The sequence below is a fragment of the Pagrus pagrus genome (assembly GCF_965226575.1).
Source record: "Pagrus pagrus genome assembly, chromosome: 21".
Classification (NCBI taxonomy): Eukaryota; Metazoa; Chordata; class Actinopteri; order Spariformes; family Sparidae; genus Pagrus; species Pagrus pagrus.
This window is the reverse complement of record NC_140208.1, coordinates 8,026,427-8,037,532: the sequence shown is the minus strand read 5'-3', so window position 1 is coordinate 8,037,532 and position 11,106 is coordinate 8,026,427. Positions and strand designations below refer to the sequence as shown.

The window sequence follows — 11,106 nt, the reverse complement described above, 5'->3', positions numbered from 1 at the left end:
CTAATCTCCCTATAAAGCACTTAAATGTGCTCTAGAAATAAACTTATTTTACATAAAATGGAAGAGAAGTGCTCTAATCGTTGTTTATGCGTTGTTCAGATTATCACAGACATTATTGTTTTCAAGAAGCCTATGCTTTGAAATGTACAACATTTTAATGTTATTATTGTTATATTGTTTACTTTAAATAAAGCTATTCTGGTTTTCGTAGCTCATGTCCTCCTTCCATTAAAGGAAAGTCCCAACAGACACAAGACTATTGTGTTTTGTTGATTAAAGGGTAAAAAGTAAAGGGAATTACACGCTTGCATGTGAGACTATGTGACAGGTCGGCTCCGGAGAAACACGGTCATTCCTATTCCAAGAAACATGCACGACTAACGTGATCATCTACAGTCTTTCTATTCACACCTTTTGTTCCATTGTCAACGTCTAAGTGTCCGTGTAAGAGAATATGGTTTATCTGTGGATGCTGTGACCGCATCGTGATGCTGTTGATTATTCTCAGAGGACATGTTGTAATCACAGCTAATGATCGCCTACTGTGTAACATATTAATCTACCAAAGAAAGTCAAAGAAAGTGAGGGTTATGTAATATTTAGAGTAACTTTAACGCTGTTTCTGGAAAGGTCAATCGCTTTTGAGATTTTCGACTGTTTTTTACACGCTGTGAGCTCTGCCTCCAATGTATTGGGGCAGCAGCAGACATGTAAAGGGTCAATATCTTGAACTTAGGCACTTAAAACTACATTTCTAATGAGCACTAAGCATAAAGAACAGCTCAGAGTGATGGGAATATCATCAGTTTTGCAGGTATTTCATCATAAAACACCAAAGTTTTTGACATAAACATTTTGTGATTTCCTGATGAAAAGTAAAGGGAAGTTATTACAATTCAACCTGAGGAGACCGTGAATCCATGTACCAGACTTGATGGTAAGACAGTAGTAGTAATTACCGAGATAGTTCGCTCAGAACCACAAATGTGAACCTCGTTGGTGGTGCTGGAGAAAAAGACAGCGAATCACCAAAGTCATTACAATAAATCCTCTGGGAACAATGAATAAAAAAAGACACAACACAGTCCAAACCATCACGTCTTCAAACTGAATGAACCCGACTGGACTGTGGACAGTTTAGGATCAAGAGGTTGAAACTGTCCCTTCATTTCAAATTCGTGCCAAACATCAAACGTCACATGCAGAAAGACCACAACTCCGAGCCAAGAGTTTGGGCGGGCATGAGTCAGAAGTCCTTAATTGCTGATAGGTAATCTCTGTAATCTACATATGAATGAAAGGCCAGGGACAAGATTTTGGTATCGGAAGCGTTGTGGTATCTGTTTGTAGTCTCAGTAGATATTGACATCACTCTCACTTTCATCTCCCGATGGTTTTACACTAATTTACACTTTGACTTCAACTCTACAACTTCAGCCCACAGGATGATTCATTATGTGCTCCAGTATCATCTCTATCTCTATCAGGGTCCCCGAGTGTGTCCCAGCAACCACTACGTCCTTAAAACCCGGTGCCTACATTACCCACAATGTAACTCAGCCACTGAGTGATGTCACTGGAGGATTTCTATCAGGCTTCCTCTGGAGCCACAAAAGGCTTTATACTACTTTTTTATTATTATTTAAAACTGCTGAATCGACACTGTTGTGTGTATCTTTACATTGTTTTTTGTGTTTGTCATCTTGTATTCATCATGGCATTTCATTCAGCAGTGCAGAGATGCCTCAGGTAGAGAAGAGATTAAAACAAAAACAATTTTTATTATCATTATTTTCAGCATCTTCCCCTCAGAAGGTCTCTGCACGGCCCTGCTCATGATGAAGTTCAACTTAAAGTCGAGTCTGTCTGAGAAGTCATGAGCCTGCTGAGCTGGTGTGCAGCTTGTAAAGACATCAGAGCTCATGAGTGGAGAGGATGATCTGTCATGAGATGGGATGCTGAAAATTCAGTTATGTTCCACCTTGCTGGAGGAGGAGGAGGAGGAGGAGGAGGAAGAGGAGGAGGGGGGTCCTATTCCCTGATGACATTTAAACCTGCTGACGAAATTGTGCGTGACGTGGGCTGCACCTTGACCAATGGGAGCCTGATGCGCACGCTGCGGCGGGCACAGGCTTTATAAACGCGGTGAGCGCTGGAAACAGGAGAAGTCTCCCAAAACCTGCCGGCTGTCTGAACTCCAGGACCTCCTCCTCTCTTCTCCTCCTTCCTCCTCCAGAGTCTACAAAACAGCAACGAAGCGCTCCTCCGACATGAACGGCCACTGCAACGGGAAGCTCAACGACAGCTTCGGCGAGCTCATCATAGACAGCAAGAAGTCCGCCGCGCACCGCAATCACGAGACGTCCCGCAAGGAGTCCGAGGACATGTCCCGCTTACCTGCGCTCGAGGCCGCCTACACCAGCATCCTCAGCGAGCTCGGGGAGGACACGGACCGGCAGGGGCTGCTGCGCACGCCGCTGCGCGCAGCCAAGGCCATGCAGTTCCTCACCAAGGGCTACCACGAGACCGTGGAGGGTGAGTGACAGGTGTCCTGTTTAATGGAAGATGCTCGGGCCTCTCAGTAAAGGTGTTGTGAGGTGTTGTTAGTGGTGCTGAAATTAACTGCAGGGTGTTTTTCATGTGTTTGCTGTGTGATTTAGGGACCTAACATACAATACACATGTTATTCTTGGCACGTGTGTTAGATTACAGCAGCTTTAAAAGATGTCATGAGTTAAGAGCAGCCACACTTTGTCAGTAAATCCATTAGTCGGTCTATAAAGTGGCAACAGTTGGGATTTTGTGTGATTTGTGGCTCCTTTAAAGGAGATTTTAAGTGCTGTATCGTAGGCCTCTTGGATGAGACTCTTCAAGAAACTGACACAAGTCCAGCTGCCTACGATACAACACTTAGAAATACCAGGACCTGGATGACTGAGAACCTTCATCAACATCTTTAAAGGACAAGTTCAACCCATCAAGTTACTATCTGCTCACCCCCCAATGCTGATGGAAAGTCAGGCGAAGTTTTGTAGTCACATTTCTGGAGCGTCGCAGCAAAACAGCGATGCAGCTTTGAGCAGTTGCAGCTTCACAACTGTGAAGATATCTTAGTTTCCCCACGATCGTATCGTATTTTGAATATCTTCATATATGTTTTGTACATTTGATGACGTCACACTCCTCTTTTTAGTGAATCATATTTCTTAAAATGTGTGTTTATGTGTGTTTGTGCCCCCAGACATCCTGAACAATGCCATATTTGATGAAGACCACGACGAGATGGTGATTGTGAAGGACATAGACATGTTTTCGCTGTGTGAACATCACCTGGTGCCCTTTTTTGGCAAGGTAAGTCTAAATATCGTCTTTGGATATCGTGATACGGCATTGGTGTTGTGTTTTCCTGATTTTAAAGGCTGCATTATGGTAAAGCGAGGACGTTTTCTGAACTGGTCTACTTGTTCTTACACTTGCTTTCACTCACTAACTCATTAAATTCACATTAGTGATGATTATTTATCAAAAATCTTCATTGTGTTGATATTTTGTGAAAGCACCAGAAGTCATTCCTACAAGATTGTTGCAAAAGTTTTGTTTCTGCGTTCGAAAGCGAGTATAAAAACGAGCTGAAACACTGATCAGGTGTGTGCATGTGGAAGTCACTGTCCTGTGTTTCTGCATGTCAGCTGTCTCTAAGCATTGGATTGCAAATATTTACAATCCTTTGCTCCGACTGTCTGACCTCTGCTCTTACTGACTGCCACCTCTCTCCAGGTTCACATCGGATACATTCCCAACAAAAAAGTGGTGGGACTGAGCAAGCTGGCAAGGTAACACACACACACACAACCACACACACTCACATACACACTTTCACATCAAACCGTCCTGCTGCCACTGTGGCTGTATGCTTCTGGTGTTAGTGCCGGGTGGCTGAGTTCTTCTGTTATCTCAGTGCATTGACCTGGAGGCTTAAGTCTAAGCCCAGCGGCCATCATCTGGTCCCCTCATCAAGCACACTCACAGACACAAATCTAAACTCTATCCGCCCTCGAGCCATGAGAAAATCCCTTCGGACCTGTGGGAATCCGCAGTTATTATCACAGCCTCTCTGTCTGTCTCCTTCTGTCCCTTTCCTAAAATATCACACCATCTCTGGACACAAAAACCCCAAGAATAACAGTAACAGAGTCGCTGGGTTTTTAGACGGACCTGCTGTTGTTGAATCTTGCACGACAGATCCGGAGAGTTTTGTGGGGTGAATCATTCACAGATGAAGGGTCGTGTACAGTTTGGATGTCCGGAGAGGCCAGGGGGTCACGGACTGATGACAGTTTATGTTTAACAAAAGATTAATCATTAGGATCTGAGTCCTAATGCTGCCGAATTTACACCACAGAGCAGACCAGGTCTGTCTTGTTACCGTAATGTACGTTATTCATTAAAATATGGGATGCTGGTGTAGATTTATCGCAGATTGTGAGATTAGTTGTCCACAGGATAGACCATAGTCACACGGCGGCCATTTTCCTCTGACATCACTGACATCTGACATCATCATAAATGCAGGAAATCAAATTCTTATCGTTTTAACGTTTCCTGATTAAAAAAGGGTTGTGAAAATCTGCGAGGACATCGGGCCATATTTCAATAAATGTAATAACCTGTAAGCTAACATTAAGCAACAGCTAATGTTAGCATTCAACCACTTCCGAGCTAACGTTACCGTTTGATAGTGTGACATGATGCAGGAGGCGAAAGTGAAAACACACTGGGTGTAATCAAACAGCAATGTCAGCTATGAAGTGGTCGAGTGCTAACATTAGCTCATGAGCTATCAGCTACGTTGTTTTAACTGGAAATATGACCTGTGTATTGTTAGCCGGCCTGTCAGACTGTACATTTTCTTGAAAGCAAAACTTTTGATCACAAAAAGATGAATCATTTTTACATCGGATGTGCTTTTGTTGTGTTCTCGTCTCTGCAGGATCGTGGAGATCTTCAGTCGGAGGCTTCAGGGTAAGCGTCCAAAGAAATTATGCAATATTATCAGGCTTTGCACTTTTCTTCCAGTTCAGCATTTGATTGCAGTCTGGTTTCCACATGTCGTACTTTGTTTCTTTCAGTTCAAGAGCGTCTAACCAAGCAGATCGCTATGGGAATATTAGAGGCTCTGCAGCCTAAGGGTGTAGCTGTGGTTATTGAAGCAGCGTAAGTACACACACACCACCTTCATCATCATCATCTGTACGATTTAAAGCTGCCTTATACCTCACAGGCTTAAATGCATATTCCCCTGTGATTCTTACAACTTTACAAGACCAGTAGCGGCTAATGTAGCCCCTGGCCGCTAGCCCCAAGCAGACTTTTTTCACATGTATGTAAGATTGGTGGTGTTCCCCTTTCAACACGTGTTCTGCAGGTCAAAGACCTTCCCAAAGCATGTCATTCGCTCCAGCTGCAAATCTGAGCCGCACGTGTGTATGTGTGTGTTTTGCAGGCACATGTGTATGGTCATGCGAGGCGTCCAGAAGATGAACAGCCGCACAGTGACGAGCACCATGTTGGGAGTTTACCTCGAGGACCCCAAAACTCGGGAGGAGTTCCTGACTCTTTCACAGCGCGTTTAACAAATGTCACACCCCATTCACCCCCGAGCCTCCGTATACAGTTGCACACACACAAAGCTCCAGAGTAACAGTGGATCTGCATCTCAAGAAAACACACAAAACTATAGGTGCTGTATGATGCAGGCTCCGAGCCACTCTGGGGCTCACCTTAATGCACTGAAGGCCTGCTGCAGAAATCCATTAATCGAAATCACTGTGAGCTGAATAGGAAATACAAGACTCACTTTCTTGGTGCCTTTGGTAGATATTTTACAGTCTTACACGGCAATATTGTTGTTATAAAGTATGAAACCTGAGTGCAATGTTGTAACGTGACAATACTTAAGATTTTCTCTTTTTTTTTATGGGAAATTCATTGGAGCATTTGCACAGTTGTACGCGCTTGCTTGTTTTATTATCGTAGTTAGAATCCGCTGATTTTAATTATTTAACAAGCTTTATGTCATTTATAAATACATTTATAAGATCTTTGTGATATACATACATTTTTAAGATACAAATTATATGACTCTATAGTGCAAAGATTAGATTAAATGATGTGCTGAGTAGATTGTTCTGGTTTATTAAATGATGCATGTATTTTGGAGATTCTTTGCTTTAATAAAATGATGGAAACATTATGAACTGTGTGAATTTTACTTTGTTTGATTTTGAACCTGTAGTGTGTTTACACTGCTAAAGATAACCTGGACAAGACAGTACAGCCATGGTAAGAGATAAACATGCTAACAATGCTGATGTTAAAGGATGAGTTCACCCAAAAATGACAATTCAATCTCAACCCCATGCCGATGGAAAGTCAGGTGGAGTTTCACAGCAAATCAGCGTTGCAGTGTTCTCCTAAACAGCTTAAATAGATGTGGACTTGTTTTAAAATGTTAAAAAAATCAACCTTAATAAAACAAAATGGCTCCATACAGCTTGTCTGGTGTAATCCAAGTCTTTGGAAGCCTTAAGATTTGAAAAGACGTTATTTAGACCCTTGGTCGCGCTCTTGGACCCACTCAAGATAGGGTGTGAGCTAACGCTTTTAGCTCAGCGGCTACAGTGAAGATTGCAGCTTTTAAAGGGTTTAAATAACGTCTTTTCAAACCAATATGGGGTCTTTGGGCTTCTGGAGACTTGGATTAAAGCAGACAAGCTGTATGGAGCCATTTTATATATATAACAAGTCCCCATCAACTTCAGTTCAGGAGAATGCTTCAACGCTTCCAGAAATGTTTTGTGGACCGAAAAAACTTCTCCATGTTAGTTTAGCGTGTTAGCATGCTAACATTTGCTATCATAATTAGCAACGAAACAAAGAGAAAAGTTAAGACTGGTGGGAATGAAATTAACTTGGCAGGTGTTCGGTCATGAATCAAAGTACTGGAGAAACGGAAACTTTAACCTGACGGCGGCGCTAGAGGAAATGTCAAGGGATCACCAAATGTTAATACAATATATCCTGGGAACATGAATAATTGCACCAAATTTGCTCCAATCCAATTATTAGACGTGGTTATTATTAGACGAAAAGTCAATACGCTTCATCCTAAGTGTAAACCCACTGTGACGTCACCCATCAATTTGTCAATGATCCAATCACAACATAGCCACGCCCTAAAACACACCCTGCTTTATCGTCTATTTAACTATAAATTAAACCATTATTGACTAAATGAACATCATGCTGTGCTGAAGGAGACCTGAAACTGGCGACTGAGACCATAAACTCAATTGGAAACTCTTTGCTGAGGAAATAAATCAAGTGAGAAGTAGGGTCATTTTCTCATAAGCTAACATACAGTTGGACTTCTTTTTGAAACCAGTGGATCTGCCCCCTGCTGGTGATTAGAAAGAGTGCAGTTTTAAGGCACTTCCGCATTGGCTTCACTTTTCAGATCTGGAAATTTTGACTATGCTTCATCGTCTGGTGATCTTTAATGTCTGTTTCAGTTTAAATAATAGTATATATCGTATATAGCACATCATCATCATCATCATCATCACTATTACTATGTAGTATGGTCATGGGACACAGCTATTAAATTGATATAATTTTGCATTGCTGTCAGACAGGTTAAAACAGGGATATTATGCTGATGTCCCTAAATGTACCACAGCAGACTCAGGAGCAAAAGGGCAATGACATAACAAGCAAACTACAGAATTTTACAACCAGTTGCAGTCAACCAAAGTAGATGCTTATTTATTTTAATTTTGGATCTCTTATATAAGCAGTTTACTCTACTAAACGCCTCACCCAAACATTACCTAGTGTACATTACCCGTTTAATCTGGACACTGGTGCTGTGTTTCGTGCTGTGGCACAACACAGTAAATCAATAAAGAGACGTAAGCGTGTGCACATGTGGCTAAAGGCCTGAGGGAGTGCAAGGCCTTTAAATATCAAAGGAGGAGCCTGTCGTCAGTGAACCTGTGAACTATAACCTCCATCTCTGACAGCAGGTGGGGGAGGGGAGGGAGCAGCGTACCATGCTGTGTTCAAATATGATTATGAAAGGGTAAACCAATTATTACAGGCATACATGACAAAGATGGGTATGTTGTGCGTAAGAGGCTAAAATTGTACATTTATAGCCTCAGGCAGAGGTACAAAATAATCCTGTCAAATGTCCTTGTATAGAATGCTTTATTCACTCAAAAAATACATACAGGCATACAGAAATCAAAGTTTAAAAAGCAGAGAATCAAGTCAAAGTATTGAATTTAAAATATACAAAAAATCTGAGAAACAGGTGATAACCGGCGGTGTATTGAGAGACAACAGTGCTTCCCTGTTTACGGCCACTGTTCCAGTAGCATTATATGTTATTACTGTGTATAATAGGAGGGCAAAACCACCTCAGGATCTCTCTTTCACATAGGTGGGGAGATGAACAGTTAACAGTTCTAGCTGTCAGTGGCAGAACAATGTGGAAAAATACTGAAAATGTGACAGGTTGACAAGATGACATGCGCCATTAGTCTCATCTTCACATCTGTTATTCGCTCGTAGAACTGCCCTCAGATCGTCACGCTGTCACACTGATGTCTGTTTGTAGTTCTTGGTGTCCAAAACTTTCTTTCCACACATCGCACAGATTCCTGGAAGGACAAAAATGGAGGGTAGAAAGAGAAAATAGGTGAAAAAATATCCGTCGAGAGAGAAGAGCAAACTTGTGTTACATAACATGTAAACAATGATACTAGTCCCTTTGTGAGCTTATGCTTTTGAGAGTTAATACCTTTCTTGTATGCACAGCCCTGACAGTAGTGTGATCCAGACTGATGAACTGAGCTCTTACAGATCCTGCAGATGGCAAAGCCTGTCTTGCTGTAGGGGTCAAACCTGAAAGAGACAGATACATCACAGATCCATAACTTGAGATCCAACAATGTGGGGTTTTTTTAAAAAACATGCTGTCAGCTTAAGGGAATAAAATAATGTGCAACAATAAGAGTGAGGGAGTGTGACATGTTGTAGATAAAAACACTGATTGGGATATTCCCTCACAAACGATCACAGTTAAATCTGGATTTAAGGTCAGGCTATAGTGAGCTACTCACCTGGCTTTCTTAGAGGTCAGGAGCTTGTTTTCATTCAGCTTACGCCCACCACCCTCTGAGTGAAAGAAGAGGGGGAAAAAACTGCATTAAACATTGTCATCAAAGTGAAAACAAGTATCCACTAGCCTACAGTGCTTCCTGTTCTGTTTATATTGCTGTTTTCATAATATAATACCGGCACATGGACCTTTGGACTATCTTGATTGCTACTTTGCCACGTCAGCCTGCACATTTATACCTCATCCTGTTAACTTATATAATTTATATATTTTATTTTTCTGTTGCACTAGTAGTTGGGATAAGGAGAAACAATATTTCACACCTCTTTATGTTTTTAACATACTACATTGTGGAAGTGACAATAACGTTGACCTGAGACCTCAACTACTGTACCATTCTCTGTTATATCCATCTCGTATAATTATAAATCATATATCTTCAAGTTTTAGACTGTTGGTTTGGTATTTTCTGACAATTTATTGAATACATGATCAATGATTTCACCAAATTAATGGTATTAAACCAGACATTTGTGGCACTAGTGATATGAGGTGTCATTTTTAATTACCTTACTAAAATATATACCAGTTTATGAGATAAGCAGTTTGATATCTTAAATATATCACTTGTACATTTTATGATTTGTGTACACGCCTGTCATTTATTGAATATGGCCCTGAAAAGAGGGTTTCTCAGTCATTTACAGCCTGAATTTGTTATGAAGAGACCTTGCAATATAAAGGTTTTGCAACTACGTCATTGTGTGTTTGTCTGGCTCGGCTCGTGTTATGATTTCAAATTATAAAACCTGATCTACTGTAGCCACATACGACATACTACATACGAGTTCAGCTACGACAAAACCATATTTACACTGAATTAGTTAGTTTTTTCTTGGTTCACCTGTTGTATTCCGTGCTCCATCCTTCCAGGTGTCAGGCGTGATGACTTTACCAAGCTTCTTCTCGCCTGAAATAATAAATAACACAACATTTGTGGAGTGAATAACATTTATTTAACCAATAATGTAATAAAACGTTGAGGTCATTAATGGCAGCAGTTAGCATAACATAGCGTTAGCTCTAGAAGACTCTCCAGCACAGACAGCAGGTTAGCTATGAAGATAGAGAGCATCTAAACAATGTGATACGTACACTTCTCACAAACCATCGTGGTTCAGACCAAAGCTTTCCAACAGTTTGTCAAAATAACAAAAAAACGTTGCTATATCCTAGCTTCCTCAGTTGTTGTTTGTAAACTTCCGGTCGTGTCTTCGTCTCTCTTCCTCTCGCTCCCATTCTACAGTTTGATTGGTCGAAACTGTGACAAGCTCACATTTCATTGGCTGATACTACCGTCCGTCACGGGAAGCCCCGGTAAAACGTCACTAGCCTTCAGCGATTGGTTAGAAGGATGCCTTTCACGTCTGTAAAGCACACACCTACAAAATAATACTTCCTGTTTGCTGAAGGCTTGAATTCCTTTTTCAGAATAAAAGTCCACAAGAGGTGGCAGACACAAATGGGTCACATCCCAGCTGTGTATGATATTTACGAGTCTCTAGGAGCAAAATGGGTATTATCTGTTATGATCTGAGTAAAATGAGCTTTCACATTGTTCAAACATCTGGAGTGTTGCACAATTAAGCAGACAGTTTCAAGATAAACCTGATATTTCTGTTTCTGTTCTGATTAATTGCATTGTAAGGGATGTACAGCAATCTCACACATTTCACAATGCAGTTATAGTCTTAGGAGAAATTGATTTAACTAAGAAAAACGCTCAAATACCAGAAATATCACTCAAGACTTTACCCTAAATGACACTGTATGTTTTTGGGCACACCTTAATGGAGTTTTTACCTGGCAAAATATGGTGGTAAATTGATAATAGTTTAAAAAGGCGGGGCTTCTCTGTTACT

General features: G+C 41.1%; 2 protein-coding genes across 2 annotated transcripts; one reads left to right on the top strand and one right to left on the bottom strand.

Moving 5' to 3' along the window:
- The first annotated feature begins 2,165 nt into the window (after positions 1-2,165).
- On the top strand, positions 2,166-6,253 carry gch2 (GTP cyclohydrolase 2). Its single transcript, XM_084341976.1, has 6 exons — positions 2,166-2,535; positions 3,242-3,351; positions 3,778-3,833; positions 4,991-5,022; positions 5,130-5,214; positions 5,504-6,253. Exons 1-6 carry the CDS (start codon positions 2,271-2,273, stop codon positions 5,631-5,633), a joined length of 678 nt encoding a protein of 225 aa, XP_084198102.1. The 5' UTR covers positions 2,166-2,270; the 3' UTR covers positions 5,634-6,253.
- A 1,998-nt stretch (positions 6,254-8,251) lies between these two features.
- On the bottom strand, positions 8,252-10,484 carry cript (cysteine-rich PDZ-binding protein). Its single transcript, XM_084343107.1, has 5 exons — positions 10,340-10,484; positions 10,089-10,154; positions 9,186-9,240; positions 8,864-8,967; positions 8,252-8,723 (listed from the first exon to the last, which is right to left on the bottom strand). Exons 1-5 carry the CDS (start codon positions 10,353-10,355, stop codon positions 8,659-8,661), a joined length of 306 nt encoding a protein of 101 aa, XP_084199233.1. The 5' UTR covers positions 10,356-10,484; the 3' UTR covers positions 8,252-8,658.
- Positions 10,485-11,106: the final 622 nt, after the last annotated feature.